The sequence below is a fragment of the Camelina sativa genome, chromosome 9 (genome assembly GCF_030686135.1).
Source record: "Camelina sativa cultivar CO46 ecotype springtype chromosome 9, ASM3068613v1".
In the NCBI taxonomy this organism is placed as follows: domain Eukaryota; kingdom Viridiplantae; phylum Streptophyta; class Magnoliopsida; order Brassicales; family Brassicaceae; genus Camelina; species Camelina sativa.
Genome location: NC_141888.1, coordinates 1,227,793 through 1,253,307, shown reverse-complemented (window position 1 = coordinate 1,253,307; position 25,515 = coordinate 1,227,793). Strand labels below are relative to the sequence as shown.

Genomic DNA, 25,515 nt, shown 5'->3' with positions numbered 1-25,515 from the left:
GTCAGATTATTCCTTGTGATAACTCAGCCACAAAGCATTATAACTCAGCCATCATATGAATCGACGAGACCTTTCGTTTTCCCGTAAATACTATAACTCAGCCGTCAAGTAATATAAATCAACTGTTTTCTTTCAGATTATTTATTGTGATAACTCAGCCACAAAACATTATAACACAGCCGTCATATGAATCGACGAGACCTTTCGTCTTCCCGTAAATACTATAACTCAGCCGTTAAGTTTTTTTTTTGGGTTGTGACGAGGAAAATCGAAAATGATGTGTATTTAAATTTGCTGATGTGTATTTTTTTTTATAATCAAAATCGAAAAACTAAACCTACGGGGTAAATTGTAATTACACACAGGACACTAAACATTTGAGCAATTTTTAGAAGATTGTTAGATATGAGAAATAAACTAACTTTTGGATAACATTTGAGTAATTCTTTCTTAATCAAAATTAGGAACACAATTAGGTTAGCTACTTCTGTGCCAAGTAAACTTGCTCAGACTTCAGCAATCGGAGAATTGAGCAAAGATTTGTCTCTCTTGACTATATCCCGAGTCTCTTGGAACCACACTCTAAGCAGAACTTGGATGTCTCTCTCAAGTACTGTGCTCCACATTGGTCGCAGAATTTTGTAGGACTAGTTGGCTGTGGAAAGACAGATGAACATATATATGAGGAATGGAGATCGAAATGATACAATCGGATATATATTATGGAAGATTTGTACCATTACATGGCCTCCAGTGAGGGGTTGCAAGCAAGCCATGTGCTGTGAAATAGATGGTGACTGGTGGGTGTGAGATAGTTCAGGGTCACATTGATGGTTCTGACCGGGAAAATGTGTGGCTGCGTGTTGACTTTGGTAAATAGATTGATGATGGTGGTGGCTCTGTTGAATAGATTGGTGAAATTGATGAGACAAAGATGACATATGATGTTTGGAAGGAGAAGGAGTGTGATGTTCCTGCAATTATGATTAATTTTGGAAAGATCATTAACATTAGAATTTGCCATAGTATGTATATTCAAAAAGAGTATGTGCATACTTCATTATCGGAGCGAAACCCTTGTGTATTGGCTAACGTTGAAGAGTCTATACTTGGAAATGTCTGCAAAGCAAAACACAAACACACTGATGTGACCCGGGGACGCGGATGCGGAAGGAGAAAGGATGCGACTTCGGTCAAGTTGAGATTGGAGGAACTTCCCTCGGCCAAGCTTCAAGAGACTGAATCCAGGATGGATTCAAACGACAGAAACGTGACACGGTGAGGTTCCAATGAGCTGGTTGCGAGAACGAACGTGAGGCCATAGCGGATTGACCGGTTACGGCTGAAAGGAGCAGATGCGGCTATCGGCAAGACTCGGTGGGGAACGTTGATGGAAGCGTGTGAGATGGAGCGATGGAAGTCTCGAGAACTGATGGTAAAGAACTCGAGGCTGCGAAGGTGGATTCAAGATAAACTCGAGAGCTTATGGAAGTGAACTCGAGGTTGTGGAGGTGGAACGAAAGAGATGAAGGTGGGATAGAGGTGGATTGATGCGACGACACAAGAGGGCTGGCTCTTCTCTTGATACGGTCACTAACAAGCCATGAACCCGGTTCAAGGCTTGCTAGGGTTCTTTCCCTTAGGCAATCCCAGATTGACTAATGAAAGGATGGAGAAAAGTTCAAGAGTCTCTCTTGAGGAAAATTTCTATTTCTTTCAAGTCTGATTTTTACAATGAGGGTTGATGCCTTTATATAGTGAGGCTTACATAAGGAGACTCTAAAACCCTAGAGACGTGGCCATGATCTAAACCATACACATGGCCAAAAGCAAAAGAAAAAGTAAAGTAAAGCAAAGACCAATCGAACGGTCAAAGAAGGTTCAAGAAGAAATTCAAAAGAAAATAAGGGAAGGGGATAGGGTGGCCACGTCATTGGCTGAACGTTGATAGGATCTTCACTTCCTTGGCTCCCAAGCATGTCAATAAGTGTTTCCAAGTCGTGAGCCAAGTGGGATCGAAGAGGAGATGCACTAGAGTTTGCTGCCTCGTTAAAACCTCTTTGGTAAACCCATTGGGACAAACCCAAAGTAGGAAAAAGAGTACAGCTCCTTCTAATGGCTTAGGGGTGTCTTCACACTAGCGTGGTGGTGAAGACTCGTGATTCAGGCTTCCCAAAGCTGGTTGTGTCTTAAAGCTCTCTGGTGATGCTAACCTCGGGTCCTTTGTGCGTAGGTTGAAGCTCAGCCTTGAAATACTCAAGATGTGAATTTGTTTTGCTCCTCCAAGTTGATTCTTCGTTTGGTCGCCTTGCTGGAGCTCCCTTGGTCGCGTTGAGGCTCCTGGGAGGGTCGCCGGTGCCTTGGCCGCGTTCGAGATAGGCGTTTTGTCCGTGTCCGATGCTTCTCGGTCATGCGTCTCGGAGCTGTCCGGGACGTCTCGGGCGTCTTGGTCAGAGGGTCAAACCTGTGATCACATCACACACTGTCACTTGTTCTTCCAACTCAAAGCTATAAAGAGAGAGTTGATTGGTCTTACAGGCAAGCCATGGATGCTGGAGACAGAATTTTGACCACGCCTATGCTTGGGTCGAGGGCAATAGAATTTATTAGCTCTCGCAGAGACAGCCACTTCACTAGGGCCTGTTAATCGCTTAAACCTGTAGTGACAACATCCAATTATATGTTGATGTAGATAATAGTAAAAAGTCTTCATGATGATTGCTCACCATTCAGCATCTTCAATAGGCAAATCATCTGGCTTTTCAACAATATCCAAACCATTGACCACCACGAAACGAACTCGTTTCTCGTCATGTACTACCAATTCTGGAAATCTTGCCCTTGTTTCAACGGAAGTCGCCAGTTCTCTTCTTCTCCTGTAAAATATACCATAGAAGAGACAAATCGAACATATCAACTAATCAATGCTCAAACATAATCACACATTTGCAAAAACATCAGAACAGATACAAAAATACCTCTCTTAGGAAACTTCTTAGTTAATTTCCGATACAAGCCACCAGCTGCTTCAAGAGAAACCCCAATAGTCTTTTCCCTTATCACATTCAACGAAGCAAGCCTCACATTTGCTTCACCAGCTAAAGTCTCATACAAATTCGCAACATACATCAACGGTAACGCAAAACGCGGATCACCTTCATATTGTATATCATCAGACTTCCTCTTGAGTTTGTTATTATTATTATCATCCTGTCCGTCTTAAACCACATCAAGAACAAGCTTGTCCTCACAAACCTCAATCACATGTTGGGTAATAAAGTAGTCCATGATGATTTGTAGAAATCTCGCTCTTGCTGATTCAATCGGTGAAACATCCGATTAGTAAATTAATCACTAGGCCCACCTTGACCGTCCGACTAGTGCCTAGAATTTTTTAAAACATGGTTGGGATATACATAATGGAAGATATTTACCATTACATGGTCTCCTTTCAGGGGTTGCAAGCAAGCTCTAGCTCAGAATTTATATTCTACTCCCTCTTTATTAAAATAGACGATGTTTTAGGAATTTATCTTGTATCACAACGATTAAATTTGTATTTTTTTTAACTAATAAATGCTGTCACATTGTAGATTTCAATATTCATTAATTGAGAATTTAAAATTTGGATGAACTACTATAGGTTAATAGTTATGAGAAATATGTTTTTATAAATAAAAATACATTTATGACTAAACATTAATTGTTTTCGTAATCTATTTGACAATCTTAAAAAAATTATCCTTTGTAATACAGATGGATTAAATTTTTATATCTACATTAGATTTTATGTTAATTTTGTATTTAAATGAGAAGAAAAAAAAGAGAAATAAATCTGGTTTAATAAATATGTAAAGGCACTATTTCAAATCACAAGATAATAGAACAATCTACTTTAATTAAAATAATGTCATAAGATAATATCTAACAATAATTTTATGTGAATTATGTTTATTAAAATATAGAAATACATTTTAGGAATATATAGCATATGTGCTAAAAATCCAAAATAAATATTAGAATGTTTTCCTATTTAGAAGGCTATGATCTCTTAGCACTTTGGAACGATATACAGTATTAAAGTTTTGAATTCACTCTCTAATTGTCTAAGGTACTTCTCTGTCTTTCCCGTTTTGTTTGTGTTTTTTAAATTTCTCTCTCTGATAAGATTTCTTGTTTCTTTATTTCAGCAATTGACTTCTGTAACAAGTGAGAGACACATCGATGCTCAGGTAAGTGTTTCCTAAGATGTTGATAGTCTCATCGATTAGTCAGCTCTTTTTTATCGAGATTTTGTTTCTTCTTATCAGGCGAATACGGTGGCTGCTTTTGCGAGGTTGATTGTGGAGGATTCTATGAAGCTTTTGTCTCATGAGTTTCATCCTTCATGTGTTGTCTTCTCCGAGCGTGAGAAGTTAAGTTACCACCATCAATTTCTTGTGTTTATATTGATGTGTTTGCATCTACTTACATGCCTTTCTCTTTTTGTTTATTTGGTAGAAACGAAAGTTGTAGATTTTTTTCATCCTTGGGACTGATTCTTCTTACTTTGGCTTTTATTTATTCAGTTAACTTGGCTGAGCCAACACTTGACAAAGATCTGGCCTTATATTGATGAGGTATGTTAGGCTGTTTTCAGTTTGCTTTCTGTTTAGGGTCAAACTCATTGAGTGAGCAATATATGTAACTTGATGGAGAAGATATTGTTTCTAATGGATGGATTTTTATTCATCGGAGTCTAAATTTATAAGTGCATATGTGGAGCCTGTTCTCGAGCAATATAGACCTGCCATAGTATTGACTAATTTTGATTTGCTTCAGGTAAGTCCTTCGAAAGATGTTGATGATCTCATTGATGCAAAGGAGATGTCTAAGTGTAGCAGAATTTGTGACAAGGTACATGTTTTCTGACTTTTTTTTGTGGTGAATTGATTTTATTACATGTGTGTTTTGAATTCATCAGACATTTACCATTGTTTTCTTTCTAGATTACATACGCCTGTGATTATTTCTAAGAGCTGTATGATTTGGCAGTGGAGTCATGCTAATGTTGATCATCAGGTTACATCAATTTAAACCTTTTGATATATGGATTCTTGTTTATTTTTCAATTAATTGCCATTCTTTAGCTCTAGTAGTGCAATTAATTGCCATTCTTTAGCTCTAGTAGTGCAACTTATATTGATGTGTTTGCATCTACTTACATGCCTTTCTCTTTTTGTTTATTTGGTAGAAACGAAAGTTGTAGATTTTTTTCATCCTTGGGACTTATTCTTCTTACTTTGGCTTTTATTTACTCAGTTGACTTGGCTGAGCCAACACTTGACAAAGATCTGGCCTTATGTTAATGAGGTATGTTAGGCTGTTTTCAATTTGCTTTCTGTTTAGGGTCAAATTCATTGAGTGAGAAATATATGTAATTTGTATTATGGAGAAGATATTGTTTCTAATGGATGGATTTTTATTCATCGGAGTCTAAATTTATAAGAACATATGTGGAGCCTGTTCTCGAGCAATATAGACCTGTCATAGTATTAACTAATTTTGATTTGCTTCAGTTAAGTCCTTCGAAAGATGTTGATGATCTCATTGATGCCAAGGAGATGTCTAAGTGTAGCAGAATTTAGGACAAGGTACATGTTTTCTGATTTTTTGTGGTAAATTGATTTTATTACATGTGTGTTTTGAATTCATCTAACATTTACCATTGTTTTCTTCCTAGATTACATACACCGTACCTGTGATTATTTCTAAGAGCTTTATGATTTGGCAGTGGAGTTTATTCGGAGAAGTCATGCTAATGTTGATCATCAGGTTACATCAATTTAAACTTATTGATATATGGATTCTTGTTTATTTTTTCAATTAATTGCCATTCTTTAGCTCTAGTAGTTCAACTTACTTCACACATGAAACTAATCCAACCGGATAATTGTTATACATTCAGATTGCCGAGTAAATAAAAGGAACACTGAGAGAAGAAAATGAACAGTCCCTGGACGGATAGCCATATTGAAGAATCTTTAAAACTTTTTGAAGAAATGGGACGAGGAATAATTGAGGAAGGGAAAGGCAACACTAAGAATTAAGCAAGATATGCATAGTGAAATTTTTGATATGTATGACCTTACTGCCTATCGAATAAAGGCAAGTTAAACTAACATCATCTCTGGTTACATTTAAGAAATAGGCTCTCTCCCGTCTCTTGTTGTCTGACTTGTTTGTAAGTTTTGCAGTTCACACCTCATCCTAAGGCTGGTGACAAATGGTGTATCTATCTGAGCTATGATTATGACAACTGCAGTATTGATTCTCTTGCGATAACGCATTCGGTATGTCCCTTTCTAGGTCTATTGGCTACTAGCAGCATGAATTAGTATAACTTCAGCAACTGCATTTTGTGACCCACTATTTTACTTTAAGTGTTAGAAAATCCCTTCTGAATCTAAAGCATCTATAGTTCTTAAAACTGTTTTTTTTTTGTTTTTGACATTTTCTTTTATTTGCATAATACTGTAGTAGCTATGTACTCTTGAATTTGAAACCCGACATGCTTCATACTACTGGGTAAAATACTAACTTGCTAATTTATCTTGTCTTTTGGTCTTCACCCATCTATTTGCTATGGTTTAAATAGTCTCTTTATCATCTTCCTTGTTTTTAGGTACAGCCACATCCGTGTAATGCGTGCTTCCAAGGAACTGAGATGTGAAATTACAAACGGGATCTCTGCCACAAAGAGTCGCATGCTAATATATGTACGCCCAGTTTATTATTCATCCGCTTATGAATTTTCTTTTCATTATGTGCCTGTGTGAACAGTATGTTTATGGTTTTTCATGGCCTTCCGAATAAAGTAAGTTAGAGTGACCTTCTTTTGTGGGTCTAATATACAAACAAACGATTTCAATGTTAACTTCAGCTTTATCTATTCTGAGTTACATTTGCTTGCTTGATTGCATCAGTATTGAATAATTTTTACAAGATGTTCATGTCCAACTACTCTTATTGTCTCTGTCTGTTTGTGTCTTCTAACAATGCAAGTTATGTAGCATTAATGGCTCAAATATTTGATATCAACAGAATATAATGGATAAGTGGTGTTCCTTTTCAGCTCGATGCACTATTTTTAAGGTGTTCCAGATTAGATTCATTATAAAGGAGGAAAATTTTATTTGATAGAGACCCCTTGGTAATGTGATTATCCTCATGGCAGGTGTGGCGGCGCTGGCGTTCTTGTTTGTTTGCATATGATCATACATTCATACTTAAGGCTTCCCAGGTTTGTTCTTTTTGGCATCCTTGAATAACTTCACTTAAACTTTTACTTCATTTGCTACAAGTTTCCAACTGTCATTCTCTACTACTCACATTTTAGATGTACCATCTTCAGCGCATGATAATTTTGTATACGTCTTCAAACTTTTTATTATTTAGTACACATATCAGAAGGTTTGCTATATATTTACACATACTGTTTGGCATATGTCTATGATCTTCGTTAAATTTGCTCTCTATTGTTCTATGTTGAAGTGATGGTAGCATGATACATGTGAGTTCTTGAGCATCATATTAGAGAGGAGTTTAGCAAAAAAAGCATGATGATCCCTCGGCATTCTACAAGGTAAACTGTGTTACACATACTAGTTTTAGGTTCCCTTCTCTAGAGTTATATACATTGACTAATCTGACTTTCGAATGAAGGATTCAAAAGATTATTATGGGTTCGCTCCTGGTAAATCTGTCTTGCTAAGGTATAGAAAGGGATATTATTCATCATTATTACTTTTTCTTTTAATATGATTCATTTGTGACTATATGTGCTTCTTGCTTTTTGCAGATATGCTTTCCCATTTGCGTGCACCAACGTTTCCTTTGCTGATGATAATGAAATAGTTCATAAGCCGAAGATTATTTTCTTTGAAAATCTTTATATTTTATATAATTTTGTGGCTCTTTCTTACTGTTTCTTTTTATCGGGGTTCTTCTACATTAGGTAGCTGAATCTTCCCTAGGAAAAGAGCCCATAATGGTTGAACTCCGATAAATTGAGAAACTCTAACTTCGAGGTATGCATATTGTTCTCTAGCTTTTGTTGTAGTTACAAAGATTGTTCCCTAAAGCTAAATTGTATCTAATATGGTAATACTCTATGGAACTCAATGATGATTGGCTCACTACCATTAACCCGAACTCCAAAGTGGCAGTTTATGGTGCTTATGCTGTATCAACCCTTAAAGATGCTGGGAGACAGACTCCAATTCGAGAGACTTTGTATTTTCTGTTTCAATGATAGACATTAAATGATATATTGCAGCGTGTTCTTCAGCTTCACAATGATATCGCAAAGGTCGGCTCTGTTCCTTGCTATGATTATGACTACTGCAATGTTGATTCTCTTGAGAATATAACGCATTCGGTATGTCCCTTTCTAGGTCTTTTGGCTACTTGCAGCATGAATTAGTATAACTTCAGCAGCTGCATTTGTGACCCACTATTTTAGTATAAGTATTAGAAAATCCCTTCTGAATCTAAAGCATCTTTGTGGTTTTGACATTTTCTTTTATTTGCATAATAGCAGCTCTGTACTTAAAGTCAAAGCCAAAGGTTATTTTCTTTAACCATCTTTATATTCTGTATAATTTTGTGGCTCTTTCTTACTGTTACTTTTTCTATACGAGGTTCTACACTGGGTAGCTGAATCTTCCCTAGGAAAAGAGTCCATAAAGGTTGAACTCCGATCATTTGAGGAACTCTTTAACTTCCAGGTATGTATATTGTTCTCTAGTTTTAGTTGTAGACTTGTAGTTACATAGATTGTTCCGTAAAGCTAAATTGCTACTGAACTCAATGATGATTGACTCATTTCCATTAACCTGAACTCCAAAGTGGTAGTTATGATGTATCAACCCTTAAAGATGTTGGGGTAGAGACTCCAATTCAAGAGACTAGATGACACATTGTGTGTTTTGATATTTTTATCCTCCCTGTTTTAATGCTTGTATCATAAGGTCTCATATTCTATATAATCTATGCATCTGAGATATTTATTTGATTCTATATAATGTATGCGGAGTCTCTTATTCTATATAATGTATGCATCTTAGAGTCTTTTATTTTATTCTATATAATGTATGCATTTTAGATATTTATTTTATTCTATATAATGTATGCGGAGTCTCCTATTCTATATAATGTATGCATCTTAGAATCTCTTGTAGATATCTATTCTGACATAGGTGCGACTTCTACATATATGAATTGTAGTTTCCTCGAATCTTGAAAGTAGTTGGTTTTTGTTATGCTCTAAACCTTTCGTGATTGTTTTAAACATGTGAATGATATCCTAGAATTTTCAGTTTTGTATCAGACATTGAGAAAATGTAGATTTTACTTAGGCTATTGGACCATTACATAGTGTGCTTTTAAAATACATATTATCTCTATTGTTTGTTTGAAATGGACAATATTTTCTCTATTTTTTTGGCTTTGTGTTAGAGTATAAAATCTGTCCGGTCATGAACACAATTCTTTGGTTGGTAGTGCCATCGTTTTTTTTGTCATTTTTCTTTGGATGTTACCATCCTGACTTTTGCATCTTGTGTCTTAGAATGTTAGTGTGATAAACTGACTAAGGGTATATTTATTCTTGTATGTCTATCTTAAATTATACCCAATTAAGGGTATATCGATGTCTATGATTGGTTGTGAGTATGGAGGATGTAAAGGACTTTAAATTTAATATTTTGTTTAGTGCTTGGTATTTTAAATGATTGAACCAAATTAAATTAGATATTCAAACAAACTTGGAGATGTTTACAAATTACATACTAGGAGTGAGCGAATATTTTTTTTTGGAAGATACCAGGTTGAACTAGAAGACGGGACCGAAAACATAATAAATGAGTTATATACTACAATTATATACCAGGTTCTGTTTGGCACCACCATTAAGTAAGTCTTCGTGTGTTGCTAAATTAATTCATCGAATGATCAGGTTCGATGAATTAAAAAAGAATACATGATCGTTGTGTGCGTCGTTGATCACGTTTAATACATCAACGATGATGGTTAGATTCGTATTGAACCAAAAGACATCAAAGTTAGTGGGTGCAAAGTTAAATGCGTTCGTAGCTTAACAATTAAACCTTCTTTTTTGGGTTACTCCTAGTTTATAATCTCAACATTAGAGTTTTATTATGTGAAAATCTCCTCTATGTTTTATTAAACGCTCGACATTGAACTATGAGTGTCTCAAAGAATCACTCTAATTTTCAAAATTTATACAATTACACAGACAATTGGAAGAAACAAATACATGTTGGGCTTCACCCACCACTGAAGCTTCGAAATATATATTTGGGCCGTAGAGAAAATCATTTAGTGACTCTTTTTCCTTAAGGCCTATAAAGATAAAACTCTCTCTAAGGCTTCTACATGCATAGGCAGAATATATTTATTATTCCATGGTAATTGCAGACCACAAAAGAGAGTATGACAACTAAACATCTATGTTATGTTTTCAGTGTGATTCTTCACTAAGAACCTTCGGACACGGCAATGGTACGAAACGAAAACCCATTATTACTTGAACAATGCGCAAAGCTATATGACTATATATGGGTTTATAGATATACCGTACGTATAAATCTGTTATTGTATAATGTAAAGATCAGAGAAACAATAATAATTTCACGTGTGACAAGACATATCGACCAGTGGACTGAGGTGGGGTCGTAAATTTTGCAAATTCACAAAAAACTGAGTAAAGGATTTTGCAGGCGCGGGGTATATTTGTCTCTGCACCAAACCCATGCATACTCCTGCAAAATCACGACTCAAATAGTTTTTTTCTCTTTCCTTCTGTTACATCAAAATGTAAATAATTTTGTCTTACTTCACCTTTTTTTTTTACTGTTAAATGTTTTAAAAAAAATTATCGTCCTTTTTCTTCAACTTTTTTCTAGAAGAATAAAAAAACAATGATATGATCGGTAATAAAATATATATATATATTTGATGATATGATCGGTAACAAAAAAACAATGATATATATATATATATATATAAGTTGTATAATTTAAAACCTCGCAAGAATATTTGATGTGTTTTTTTCATTTTGTCACAATTCGAATTTTGTTTCTTATAGCTAACAATGCCACACTGCATGTTTCCTTTCCTGTGTCTGACACTTTTCCACACAGCCTTATCTCTTTCTTGTTCGATACAAAATTTTGATTTTAACTCTTAAATAAACGTAAATTGTTTCCAAAATTTCTTTTAAGTAGGACCAAATTTTGTTTTGGAAAATTCAATATATAAGCCTTTATATTCTTTTGGAAAATATTGATGTACAGTTGAATTGTCACCACGGGCGGACCGACGTGAGAAGATGGTGGGTCAAATGACCTGGTGAAATACTATAAAAAAATGTTTTGTAAGCTATTTAATACATGTTTCTTTAGCAAAATTGGTTAAGTAGCTCTTAAATGACCTCTCTAACCTATGTTCAATTCTGCTGTATTAAATTTTTGCTATTCTATTAATATTTTGACCTCCCTAAAAATAAATCCTAGATCCGCCACTGATTGTCACATCGTATATTACTTACATGTTCATGAGTACTATAGGTTCATAGATCCATAATGTCAATAATTTTGTTTAAATCATATTAAAAAATAAAGAGATTGAATTATTAGAGAAAACAATGGAAAGTGGCTAAATGGAAGATAACAACGAACAACAAATTGTGTCATGGGCAAACATTATCAAAGTACACGTATGTATATACATAAAGGATGTTGAACGATTTCTCAAGATCATTTTAAATATATAGTTGGAAGTATATAAGAAAGGAAAATGCCAAAAAATAATTTACTAAGAGGCTAATATAAGAACAAAACTGAAAAAGACAAGAAAATAAAATACCTCAGGTTTCAGTGCAAAACACAGAAATAGCAAAAGAGGGTCCATCAATCAATATAAATACTGTATAATTGAGAGGCTTAATAGTTTTCTTACACATATTTAAGCATATAAAGACAAACCTCAGCTGCTTCATCAATAATAATTAGTTATATATATAAAAACCTATACGAAATATTCAACGTTTATTTAAGTATTTGTAAGTTGTAACTAAACCAGACTTTTTCTTTTTCACAAAAAAAAAAAAAAAAAAAAAATCTGGTTTAGTTACAACATACAAAATAGCCATGCAAATTTCAAGTCAGTTCTAATTTAAATTATTAATCATAACTGAAAAAACAAAGATGTCGGGATTTTGCAATATATAATACATTAACACTATAACACAAGAAATTGGATTTTTTCCTTATCAAAAACAAAATAATTAAGGTTAGATATGGTAGCAACTAGCAAGTAGTAAACAAAATAAAGAAGACGGAAGTACCCATTGAGTAAAGGTTGTCGACGCATACATCCCATCAAGGAAGTGAAGGGTATTTTTGTCATGGCATAAAAGCTAAGCATATGGTTGTTCCTTTGTGGGAAGTATGAGGCAATCCTATGTGATGAGAGATTTTCATGCTAACCCACTTCCAAATCCAACAACTAAGTACACTATTATTAAAATCCAATAATTATATATTAGCTAGCTTCGTTTCTTTTCTTTCGCGACATTCTTGACAAGTAGCGTAGCTTTTCTTTTATATTGTTGACAAACAATCTTATATAATAAGGGAAGATTTTTTTCAACTTCTGCTTAGAACATGACATCTGGCTTATTATATAACTGAAACATGTCCTCTTTTATTCTTAAAGACCATTGTTTTTACATTTTCAAATTGGACATAACAAAATAAAATCAGTTACAAGTCCAGCAAAAATAATTGACAGCTTTTCCACCCATCAGGAGGATATGAACCAAACGATGTCAAATTCACCTATACTCACCTTCTCACACCCATCGTTCCCGGCAGCTACCACATCCGATGTACCTTCACAAAAATCTCCTAATCCTTGGGTTTCTTTGGTTTAATTTTCCTACTCCACCACCAAATTCTAAATCATTCCGGTTTAATGTCTGTGTCAAGATTCCGAAAACCTATTTGAAGTTCCGAATTGTATGTAACATTATTCCTGTCCAAAATCGTTTTTAAATTGCTTGGTATCAAATTTAGAAATATTAACAAAGGGGTTTAGATCTTCACTACCAATTAGAATCATATAAACCATTATTATGACGTTATTTGTATTACTTATTACTATCTTTAAGGTAATTAAAGAATTCCACTGAAGTATATCCTTCATTTTCATCTTTACGTTTACCACCCAATTATAACGTAATGAAAATAATACCAAACACCTATGATTTCATGGTCATTAACATTTCATTCCAATCCCTGATTACTCTCCCTCAACCATTGCATTAAGTTTTTTTTTTAAATAACAACCTTTGACGACACTCATCTTCTCTCTCACACACCATGGGTAAAACTAAAACAATAGCACTCTACTCTACCCTTGATTCAACCTCCAACGAAATACACAACACTGGTATCAATAGGATTGTTGTTTGGGTCATCCATATTTGGAAGTTTGAGACTTTTGAAGAAACAATATGTTACTTATTGTTCCTGATGAAAATGTCTCCTTACTGATGAAAATATATATTATCTCTATTATTGTTCCTCTTGACCTCTGATTTACCTCCATCTTAACACATTCATTTAGCCTTTGTTTCAGGATTGTGCTATACAAGCTTCAGTTGTTCCTAATCGTGTGTCTAAGTTTCAAGATCAATTGGTTAAAGGCCAGTTGTACAGCATCAATGATTTCGATGTTGTTACATCCTCCAACCGTTATCGTCGCACCAAGCACAAGTAGAGAATTGTTTTCACGGAGAAAACGTCTTTGGATACTGTTAAAAAATGACAATGCTCGATTGGTTTTGATTATTTTAGGTTCTCTACTTTTTCAGACTTGCTTGATATGGTAAACAAGGGTGAGGAGCTTCTAGGTAACAACCTTTTTTGCACTGTTCGTATTTCTGGTCTCTTAGCTTCCACTCTGTTCTTCAGTATATGATTTATATCTACATTTACCCACTCACCAGATGTTGTTGGCCAAATATCCTCGTCTCGAACATTTGAAAACAAAGATCAGAACCACCCTTCAAAGACAACTTTCAGTTTAATACTGACTTGCATTTTAGAAAGGTATTGGGTTTTTTTTTTTTTTCAGATTCGTTCTACACTTTGTAAGTCTGTAACTGTGTAACATTTATGGTGTTTGTTGTAGTGGTGACAACGTATACAAATCTCTTTGGAGAGAACTTGCGGTCGATGTCCATGCCAAACTTTTAACCCTAAAAGATGAAACAGTTGTTGTCATTGCAACTCATGTAAACCCACAAAAAGTTAGGCTTAAGTGTTTTGTTTTTAACGTTCTACTTTCTATTAAATATTAATTGGTTCAACGTTTTGGTGTTCTAAAACTTAAGACCAATGTATATGAGCCTATGAATGAATATAATGCTAACAATGGCCATATGTATTCTTGACAATTTCAAAATTAGAGTATGTTTAATTCTGTTTAAGATTTGATGTTCTTCATCTTCAGTTCAATAAACCGTGGAAAACTAAATATTGTTTTAGTAACGCCCCATTATCACCTTTAAATCCCAATGAATTAGCTTACATTTATATCAAAAAATCAGTTTCAATGTTTAGTCATAAATTTATATTTCAATCTCTTATTTCTCTTCATCTAAAGTTCTATATTTTCCCATTAATTTTAAACGGCCAAATTCTGCTACTATAATGGCTGATGACTGGTCCCTTAAAATGTATATTTTATGTGATTGTATTCTATTTCGTACTTAAATTATTGTTATGATTCGAGGAAAGTTCTAATGTCTCTGAAGCATTTTTCCTTTAGATCACGTAAATGACTTGCTCATTGCATAGTTCATTTTTAAATCCCATTATCACCTTTAAAATCTCAATATATTAGCTTACATTTATATTAAAAAATAAATTTCAATGTTTAGTCATAAATTTATATTCCAATCTCTTATTTCTCTTTATCTAAAATTCTATATTGTCCCATTAATTTTAAACGGCCAAATTCTGCTACTATAATGTCTGACTGGCTGGTTCCTTAATATGTATATTTCATGTGATTGTATTCTATTATGTACTCAAATTATTGTTATGATTCGAGGAAAGTTCTAATGACTTTGAAACATTTTTCCTTTAGATCACGTAAATGATTTGCTCATTGCACATATAATTTTTAAATCCCATTATCACCTTTAAAATCTCAATAAATTAGCTTACATTTATATCAAAAAATCAAATTCAATGTTTAATCATAAATTTATACATTCCAATCTCTTATTTCTCTTTGACTAAAATTCTATATTGTCCTAATTTTAAACGGCCAAATTCTGCTGCTATAATGGTTGACTGGCTGGTTTCTTAATATGTATATTTCATGTGATATATTCTACTTCATACTTAAATTATTGTTATGATTTGAGGAAAGTTCTAATGTCTCTGAAGCATTTTTCCTTTAGATCATGTAAATGATTTGCTCATTGCACAGTTCATTTTTAAAGAAAAATGGAGGATTTAAGATCTCAGATAAGGAACTAAAGTTTATGCAAGCATGTAAGGTAGTAGTCTGGACTGGTGGTTAGGTGGAGGAGAAAACTTTTACGGAATGACCAAACAATCAAATAAAAAATTTAGTTACTCTTATTTTCTCCTTTAAGCTTTTTTCTATTGCCATATTGAGTAAGGTTTTCTATTAAGTTATGGAGACACCATGAGCCTACGTGCATGAACACTACGACATATTCATAAAGTTAAAACAATGCAGCTTAGCCTAAGATATATATCACACAATGGTATAATTGTGTTAGAAAATGATTTTTTGAGTTTAAAATTTAATTATACATTCTTTTATTTATATATTATTCTAACTTGGAGATTTGTTAAGATTACTACGGATAGGGAGACCTTAAGCTCAAAATAGATGATCAGATCTCTATTATATATATATCGAAGTAAGACATTAAAAGAAACAACATTAGACGAGGTGATTTGTAATTGATTTCAGTTAACTTGTGATATGGGACTTCAATTTCAACTTTCGCTTATGTCTTCACGTAACAACAAAATAAAGATGATGAGGATTTGCCTTAATCAATGTCGAAGTGAATAAAATCACCAAAAGGTAATCTTTATTTTATTTTATTTTTGCTTTAAAGCCACTGAATAGGCTTTGAAGTTTGAAGGATTCGTATCATTTTCCATCTTGTGTTGACAGGACAAAAAAGGTGCTTTTGATGTTAAGGGTTACCAACAGTTAAAAGAGAAATAAATTACACATTATCTGAATCTGAGGATGAAAAATGTGCAATATTAAGGAATATAATATTTATTTTATATCTCTAAACTTCACCATATTTAATAAAAGATTACTCATGGGATAAATTCAAAACTCAACAATGATGGTAGATCTCGGCTATTTCTGTAAAGCCACAACGGAAACAACGTCCAAACAAGTTATTGTCGTAGTTTGAAAGTGACATGTATTAATATGACTATATGAGTCTATAATTTTTAGTTGACAAAATACGTCTTGACCCAATAGAAAATACAATGACGATGATCATTTGCCCATACAGCTTACATCAAGCATGTTAGTATTCTGGAAGTTGTTTAAATATTGATTGATCATTTTAATATTAAATATCATTTCAATGTTTACAAATACATTACATAAATCATCTACATTGTAATCACAAAATTTGCCTTAAGTGTATTGCAAAATGGTTACATCGCAAAACAACATGTCCTAAAAGAGAATCAGTCTAAGCTTTTAAACATTTTGTTATTCAAAAAAGTAAACATGATTAATAAAATCCATTATACATGAGGGTGTAGTTTAATTACTTAAGATACATACTCTTCCCCCAAAAATTTATATAATTTTTATCAATTAAAAAAAAATCAATTAAGAAAGTAAAATACATAAATATAAAAATCTAACAGTTAAAAAAATTGCCAATAGAACAAATACTAAGATAAGCCCGTGCGTAGCACGGGGCAACTCCTAGTAAATATATATGGCTTAAATATAAAAGATTAAAAGAGACTATAAATGATTTGGTTTGCTTCTAAAACTTCGAACTGATGATTTCATTACTAGATGAAAAACGATTTGTTTTTTGTTTTTGTACCAAAAAGTCTGGGATCTAGATATGTAATATGTTTTCATTAACTTAGTTTTTTCTCATTGTTATCGTTCGAACTCGTAAGCTTGAAGAATCTCTTCTTTAGATGGCCAACTATTACGCTGGCAAAGGTTGTTGCGTGAAAGACCGGTTCAACCTTCCATTAAAGATAAAGAAGTACAGGAATCCTCTAATACTCGAAGAAGAGGTAACCATGGATGTGGAAACCGTGGCCGCGGAACTCGTGGTCGCGGACACCATGGACGTGGCTAATTGTCCTCTTGTGCTTATCTAAGAAGCAAGCCGAAGCGGATGATTCAGTTGCCAAATTTTTACTACTTCTAATATTGGCATTTAGCTATATTGTCGTTAGTGTTTTTACTTTGTGACTTAGGTCATGGCTCCGTAACTTTAAACTTTTCATTATTAATATATATATATATATATATATATATTAAAAAAAAAAAAAAAAAAACTATTACGCTGGTCGACCTATCGATATAGGGTGGCGCCAATAATTACTTAATAGTCTATATATAATCCATAGAAGACGAGTCATATAATTTATTTACATAGTTTATGGACATATAAAATCCGGAATTAACAAAATCAATGGACTAAATCTTCTGCAAACAAAAATCTTCCATATCACATGCAAATAGAATAAGATAAGAGAAGAAAAAAAATAATATATAAGTGGCTAATGTAGCAAAAGGTCCTTTAGGTTGTGAAAGGCATGAGCATTTGAAAGGTTGGGGGGAAGAGAAGCAAATATGCACATGCTCTTCTTAAAAAATGCTATCCCAAGAGATAAAAAGCTAAACCCTTTTTTGTCTTGCACGTTCCACTGTTGTTCTCTTTTTTTTTTTTTTTTAAACATTTCCCAAACCAACTATTATATATTTATATGTAGATGATCCGAGCAATTATAATTTAGTTCTATTACATTTACTGACGAAAAGAATCGCGTTAAAGTGCATATTTACTACCAGCTATAACATGAACCCCAACATTGTATCCACATTGACATTGTTAGACAATTATTTATTATTATTTTTTGTTTTTTATTAAGAGTTAAACATGGTTAGAAAACTGGGAAAATATTACATACATTGTTTTACGTTCACAGTTCGTAACGTAAACCACCATCAAACATATGCATACATATACTACATGCCTTAGTAATAGTATTACACACATGTGTTTGGCCATTGGTATAGAGAAAACCTAATATGCTCTCTCTCTCTCTCACTCTCTCTCCACCTCTCTTTCTGTGACAAACATAGCTGCAGAATCTGCAAACCTCTCTGCGTGTTGGCACAAATGATGAAAACGAGAGAGAGAAAGAGAGAAGAGAGAGAGAAATAGTCACTTTCAATGCAATTGAGTGCACATTAAATGCAACGAGAAGCAAATAAACGCCATGGTTTTCAGTGCCATAGAGTTGAAACGGAGTAACGGGCAGGCATTTGTCACTCTCTTATTTACTTAACCCACTTCTTTAGTTCTCTCAGACAAACATTCATGTCACATTTCTTGTTTATTTTTTCTTCAAGTCCTCACCTCACACTCATTATTATATCCTCCTAATTTTTGCATCGAAATTGGTCCCAAAAGATGTACAAAAACCAAACCCACCTCGGATTTTAGATTTTTCTAGTGCTTCTTCAATCTCATACGCAAAAGATCGTCTTTGTTTTTGTTTTAGATATTTCTTATTTTGTTATATATATATATATATATATATATATATATGCATAAATGTATGCATCTATATACTTACCAATCAAACTCTTTCTCTTTCATGTATCGACATTCATTTATTATGTGTGTTCATACATCATAGACCTGTCCAATCTACAAATGTTTGGTTTTCATTTATAGGAAAAAAAACTTCATCTAAAAATGTTTGGCTAGAAAGATGAATAATCACCATAATGTATTAATTTAGAACTCTCAAACGTTTATCAATCGTGTGGCTTGAAACATATAATGTTTTTGTATGACTTGCAAACCAGATGTTCTTTATCACCACAAAGTTTGGGAAAATTTTATCTTCTTGGCGTAATATGGTATTTGGTTTCAAATTTTCTAATATTGAATTAATTAAACTTGAATAATACACACAATTTGATAAATGGTGTATTTTTATATGACCACATAAAACTGATGTATTTTTTTATAAAGATTAATTAATCTAAACTTTTAACTTAGAATCTCACGACCAAACCTATATAAAAATATGACTATTTTGAGTGATGGTGATATGTGGATTTATATTATTCTACATGCATTTCCTTATAAATCATATTTATTGGTTTTAAATCAAATGAAGAATACGTGTACAAAAAAATTTCTGGACAATAAATGAGTAGCTAGAAAATTTGCTAAAAGTTGTAATAACAACAAGTAAAAATGGGTCGGACTGTTTTATCATGATTATAGATCAACACTTTTTGTCCGAATCTAACGAAAGATGAAACGATGTTTGTTTATGAACCTCGTTATAAGTGTAACGGTCACGGACCAATACGACATCATAATAGTACATTTCCCATCACTCCACCATATATTAACTCGTCCCAAGCAATTATAGCTTACCCACTTTGTAGTATTAATTTGCATGAAATATTTTTCAGACCTTATACCATTCATTAGATTTTGAGAATATGTTACATGGATTGGTTTGATCTTGACGACCAAAAAAAAAAAAGATTCGTTTGATCCGTATACCTTACAATTTTTGAATTTTTAAATTAAAATATACCATCATATGTTTCACAAAAACATTGTAGACAAAGAAAAAAAATATACATTAATCCATATTCACAAAAGCTCTGGACTTATAAGTGGCGAAGAGCGGATATTTCTTTGTGGATTTAGTCATTTAGACATGAGGTCAAGACACCAATGGATTTAGCTCCTTGTTAAATACTGTAGACGTCTACAATGAAAAAAAGTTATTAATTTTTAGTAGCAAACTTGATATTGTAAACTTTAAAGTTTATGATACCAAATTCTTTTTTTTTTAAGTTTACAATTTATAGTCTATTGTAGCGGGAGTGACATTAACAAGTAATCTAAACTGCAATATTTATCAAGAATGTAACAGTAACATGTAACGGTACGTTTATGAAATAGTGACGACATCCTGTAAATTTCTTTGAAGGATTGAGGATTGGGGCTTCTATTTTTGAACAATTTAACCACGGAATTGTAGATATAAATCTAGAGTAATAGGAAAACCTGTATATAGAGTCATGAGCACTCATAGACTAGGTACTACTGTTGAACCTAAGATAAATTCGACTGAAAAATTAACATATTATATATGGTACGTACGTAGTTGAAAAAAATAAATACAACCGTGTAGTTAATACACAAAAATATTTAAAAAAAAAAGTAAAACTTTAATTTAAAATGAACTTTGTACTTTTGTGATTTACTTAAAATCCATTTTCAAAGTCTCCGTCGGTATTGGCTGAAGACATGTAACTGACCACAAGAGATGTCTCGTCAGCCGCAGCCGCCGGAACCGCAACTGCTTGAAACTGTCCTTTACATGTTTGACAAGTGACTTGCATGATCGTTGAGCTTATTTTCTTCATAGATTGTTCCTTTAAAAACTTAGCTCTCTCAAGCTCAGCTTGTGCCTTTTGCCTAATCTTCTTAGCATTCGCAAATTCGTTTTCCGCTATCTCTCGTTGCCTCTTCGCTTCTCTTTTAGCTTCCTCCGCATAAGCTTTCTCCTTCATCGCTATCTTCATGATTTGCTCGCTTGCCATTATCTCTTTTATACGATCAAAGTTATTGTAATGTTGATATGATGATGATGATGGTGCAATGGAGAGGTTTAAGTTTGTAGCATCATGATTATGATTATGATGATGAGATGGTTCTTTAACTTTTTGTTGTTGGTTTTCTTGATGGTTAGGGTTTTGATTCGACGATAATGGAAGAAGCTGGAGTTCGAGGTTGAGATTATTTGATGAGTGAGTGAGAACTGAAGGTGAGATTCTCTGATGAATTGGACGGCCTTCTAGAGGTATAGGAGTCGCAACAGCAATTGCACCGCCGTAATTGGTTTCACTAGACGGAGTACTGATGGTTGAAGCGGTTCTAGAGGAGCAGGCCGGGACTGGTACTGCGGTTTGTGGCGGTAGAGGCTGTTCACGGTGAACTCTCCGTACGGAACAGTTATCTTGATGCTCAATAAAACTCTCCACCCTAAAAGCAGAAAAGAAACTTATATATCAATTTAATAATTTCATTTGGTTATGAAGTGACAAATTTAATAATTTTATATTAACGTTTTCTGTTTAAACCTCGTTTATGAAATAATAACGTTATAGTTAGACTATATTTTGACCAAAAAAAAAAAAAGACTATATATTATTAATATGAGTTTAGGTCCAATAGTAGCCTAAAAACATAGTATAATATTTCTTTATAGATTGGGGTCAATGTCATTACTCTAAGTAATTAACTTTCTTTTTATGTCACAAAAACCAAACAAATAGTCAAGAGATATATTAGAAAACTCTGATGCATACACAGAATTAGTAAAAATCATGAGCGATAGTCAAATCAAATAGTACTATAACTATCAATCTTGGTTTTGGGTCGCTTGAGCAATTTCTATTTTTGACTCTTTTATATGATCTTCTAAATATACATACCAAACAGAGCCAAATTAAATGTATATTGAGCAATTTTTGCATCTTTCTTGAATTCATAATACCAATACTAACTGATTAACAAAAAAAAGGGTCCATATATATATAATAAATTAAAAAAGTTGGATTTTTTCTGATTAAAAACCAAATTTTAACGAGGAACAAGAAACTATACCTGGAGAAGACGCGACCACAGTCACAAGAATGTCCTCTAGTGCCACAAGTTTTGAGATGAGCTTTGTAATCTGATTGAACAGCATAACCTTTAGAGCATCTCTCACAAACCCATTGCTTATGGTTACTGTGCTTTCTTCTGAAATGTTTTTTGATACCAACAAGATCTCCGAGAGCATGGCAAGGATCATGGTGAAGGCAAGTTGGTTCAGGGCAAACATAGACTCGTTTCTTCACCTCTATGTTGTTGTCTCTTTTAAGAAGCTTCCATGGAACTTTGTGACGTCTTCTATGCATCTGAAGATTCTGGTCTCTTTGAAACCCTTGGTTACAGATCTCACATATGTATCTGTCTGATTCAAGAAGAGTTCTTGGTGATAAAGACACAACTTCTGCATCTGGATCTGAAGAGCAAATAAGACATACTCCATCAAAACACATATCTTCGGTTTCAAGAAAAATTCATAAAGCTGAGTTTTTCAATGAGGTTTAAGTAAAAAAAAAAAAAAGAAACACATTAATACCCAAAAACTTGAACTGGTACTATTATTAAGAATAAAAAAAATTGAAACTTCAATATCAAACCTATAAAAAAAACATGTCTTCGGTTAACATTATATATATTTTTCTAAAGTATGGTTTTAAATGGAATTTTAGAGAAAACCAAAATTTAAAACAAGAAAATAAAAAAAGAAGATTGAACATTAAATTTTTCAGTAGTGGGGATTTATTATTACCTGGTGTACCTGCAGGTCTTCTTTTCCTCTTCTGAGTGGATGTGTTTGTGGTGGTGACCCCATTTTCTGAAGAAGAGAGGAAAGGATCAGAAGAAGAAGAAGAAACCACACAACATGTGTTAGTGTTCTTGTTGGACAACATCACTTGATATGTTCTCATCAATAACTCTACTTTTCTTGATCTCTCTCTTTTTTGACTTTATTGTATTTGGATACTAGAGATTGATTTGATGAAACAACAAGACCCAAAGACCCCAAAAGAAAAGAAAAGAAGAAGTAGAAAATTTGAAGATAGTGGGAGGTTCAGCTTTACAAAGATGAGAGGAAGGGTAATAAAGAGAGATATAGATATAGGGAGAGAAAAAGTTCTTTTAAGCTTTCTGCAACAAAGGCTTTTCAAACTTTTTCCTAGACTCTTCAAAGTTCTCTTATGTTATTATGATGAAAGCTTTTTAATTGCTTGGGTCTCTCTCTCTCTCTCTAGCTCTCTTTGCTATTTTGACTCTTATCAGCCTATTTCTCTCTCATACACTTGAGAGCTGAGAGCAAGTAAGGAGGGGTGTTTGATGTTTATAATCCTTCTGTTTATAAAGCTCATTGCACTGTGCCATCATTACATATAATATATACATACACTCTTGTAGCTAGCTAAAGAGAGAGAGAGAGAGAGAGAGAGTGAGGTACTTATGTATTAGATTTAGATTTAGAATTTTCTTTTTGTTATTTTGTTTTTATATTTTAGACTTTGTTTCTTAGAGTATGTTGGATATATGGATTTTTGGCTTGGACCCATATCTTGTCCTGATTGATGAATTTGTCTGATTTTCTTGAACCTTCATACACTATTTTAAAAATAATTTCGATTTTTTTTGTTTTATATATGTTAGTGATTATCTACATGAGGTTTCTCTTAAAAAATGAGAAAAATATGAGATCATACGTCCACATGTAGGGCTTATTTTCATTGATAAAACTAGGTCTTTGTGTGGAGTTTATCTATCTCCATTGGCTGACCTAAATTCGAATTTTGGATATGTTTTACAAAATATGACAGAACTAATTAAATAATAGTTAAGGTTATTAACATACTTGTTAACTTTTTTGACTGTCACTCTCAACTCCTATAAGTAGTGTGATTATACATCACTAAATACATCTTGCGTTCCATTATTGTTAAAGCAAATCCAATAATATATAGACAATCTCCGAAAATTTGTCATTGTTAACTATATATGAATGTTATGTCATCATGTTTCCAAGGGTTGGTCCACATACATGTTAAGATTCTTTTCGAATTACACTTGGAAACAAAGGAGAGGAAAAAAGGTATATGGTTCTTGTGAATAATCCAAGGATAAAATTGCATAATTGCATTAAATACCAAATTCTGTAAGTTTACAATAATTCAGACAAAATATTATTTCTTTTCTATTTGGCTTATATAATGGACGTACTAGTGCCCATACAGTTAAGGGAAAACAAAAAGACAGATAAATCAAAATACATGCGTAAGAAAATAAAATCAAGCCAAGAGTAAAATGTGAAAAGTATTATTATAAAACCCTACATTGATAAATTCATATTCGATCCCGATTTAAGAAATGAAACAAAACAAAACCAAAACCGATCCCGCACGTGATTATATGTCTTACTCACGTGACCTTTTTCCCATCCACTCTCTAGTGTCGATTCCTTTTAGGCTTTTGCGTTTCTTCTGAGTCATTCCTTAGGAAGGTTTCATTAACGTATCTAAGACTAAGAATAAGTAATTTACGATCAGTAGGCGATCAAGGATTTAATAAATAGTAGTTTTTTGTTGTTGTTGTGTGGAACTCATATGAAAACTGCCAAAATTAATCATTATTGTGATCTAGAATTTCTCAATCATATTTAGATACATTCTTCTAGTAATTAAACAAGGTTGGAATTAAACTAAGAGACTTTAATCATATCTAGAATTTTTTTTTCTTTTTCTGTTTCAATTGTAATGTTTATATGTATTCCTTAGCTTGATCGCGCTAGTAGTTTTATATTTTCCTTATTGTCGAATAATAATTTAAATATCTGATAAAAGAAACAAAAGATGCCTCATAATGTGTTTTTTGTCAGTTGTCTAAAACTGGTTTCAAATAGACCGAAACGAAAAATGAAACGAGAAGATATCATCGAGTTAAGGTGACAGCTTTTGTATAAAGGGAAAGATATGAGATCGTGTTTTGTAATAATTTCCTAAGATGAGATTACTCTCCCGACTCTTGCTTTTATCGACTACCATTGATTATTCCTATACTAGTACATATATAATGCATATGATATTTATTTCGTAACTAAGAAACTAGAAATCTGTAGTATATATATAAAATTTCAGAAGTTAAGTTAGGAGAATGAATAAAATAAGGAAGATACTGAATGTGAGTAGGAGAACTGAGTTGGAAAGAGAGATCAAGTCACATGCTCCAAATTTACAAAGCAAAGAAATGCCATCATCTCCCCCAACTCCTCCCCCTTTGATTCTCTTTATCTTTTCTTTTTTTCTATCTTCATATTTTAAATATTTTTCTGATAAAATAACATATGAAAATAGATTAGCTATTTGAAAAAGAACATTCCCAATACATCATTACTCACTTTTATTCGGATATATTTTGGTCTCATGCCTTCATTCTCAAGTTTGGCATACATCAATGAACTCTAAAATGCAGCCAAGATAAGGAAACACCTATAC

General features: G+C 33.1%; 1 protein-coding gene and 3 long non-coding RNA genes across 20 annotated transcripts; 1 reads left to right on the top strand and 3 right to left on the bottom strand.

Moving 5' to 3' along the window:
• Positions 1 to 459: 459 nt before the first annotated feature.
• Positions 460 to 1,143, bottom strand: LOC147937560 (uncharacterized). The gene is made up of 3 exons (XR_015565679.1): positions 1,057 to 1,143; positions 738 to 974; positions 460 to 655 (listed from the first exon to the last, which is right to left on the bottom strand). It is a non-coding gene; the product is annotated as an uncharacterized LOC147937560 (long non-coding RNA).
• Positions 1,144 to 1,676: 533 nt separating this feature from the next.
• LOC147937559 (uncharacterized) lies at positions 1,677 to 3,456 on the bottom strand. The gene is made up of 4 exons (XR_015565678.1): positions 2,979 to 3,456; positions 2,727 to 2,876; positions 2,537 to 2,657; positions 1,677 to 2,464 (listed from the first exon to the last, which is right to left on the bottom strand). It is a non-coding gene; the product is annotated as an uncharacterized LOC147937559 (long non-coding RNA).
• Positions 3,457 to 3,874: 418 nt separating this feature from the next.
• Positions 3,875 to 10,836, top strand: LOC147937558 (uncharacterized). 16 transcript variants are annotated; one of them, XR_015565669.1, is made up of 21 exons: positions 3,977 to 4,111; positions 4,191 to 4,232; positions 4,311 to 4,419; positions 4,573 to 4,619; positions 4,822 to 4,896; positions 4,989 to 5,061; positions 5,302 to 5,352; positions 5,559 to 5,633; positions 5,723 to 5,814; positions 5,948 to 6,147; positions 6,237 to 6,332; positions 6,520 to 6,567; positions 6,665 to 6,758; positions 7,084 to 7,134; positions 7,217 to 7,282; positions 7,534 to 7,624; positions 7,705 to 7,735; positions 7,997 to 8,069; positions 8,318 to 8,419; positions 8,579 to 8,768; positions 8,890 to 9,148. It is a non-coding gene; the product is annotated as an uncharacterized LOC147937558 (long non-coding RNA). The 16 variants fall into 16 exon arrangements; XR_015565660.1 differs by having other exon boundaries at positions 8,202 to 8,419; XR_015565667.1 differs by lacking the exon at positions 8,890 to 9,148 and adding an exon at positions 10,527 to 10,836 and having other exon boundaries at positions 8,202 to 8,768.
• A 9,671-nt stretch (positions 10,837 to 20,507) lies between these two features.
• On the bottom strand, positions 20,508 to 23,530 carry LOC147937557 (zinc finger protein SHOOT GRAVITROPISM 5-like). Of its 2 annotated transcripts, none has more exons than XM_087463712.1 (3): positions 22,791 to 23,530; positions 22,055 to 22,457; positions 20,508 to 21,430 (listed from the first exon to the last, which is right to left on the bottom strand). In XM_087463712.1, exons 1-3 carry the CDS (start codon positions 22,948 to 22,950, stop codon positions 20,650 to 20,652), a joined length of 1,344 nt encoding a protein of 447 aa, XP_087319838.1. In that variant the 5' UTR covers positions 22,951 to 23,530; the 3' UTR covers positions 20,508 to 20,649. The 2 variants fall into 2 exon arrangements, with proteins under 2 accessions (XP_087319838.1, XP_087319839.1); XM_087463713.1 differs by lacking the exon at positions 22,791 to 23,530 and adding an exon at positions 22,578 to 22,785.
• Between the last annotated feature and the right edge of the window lie 1,985 nt (positions 23,531 to 25,515).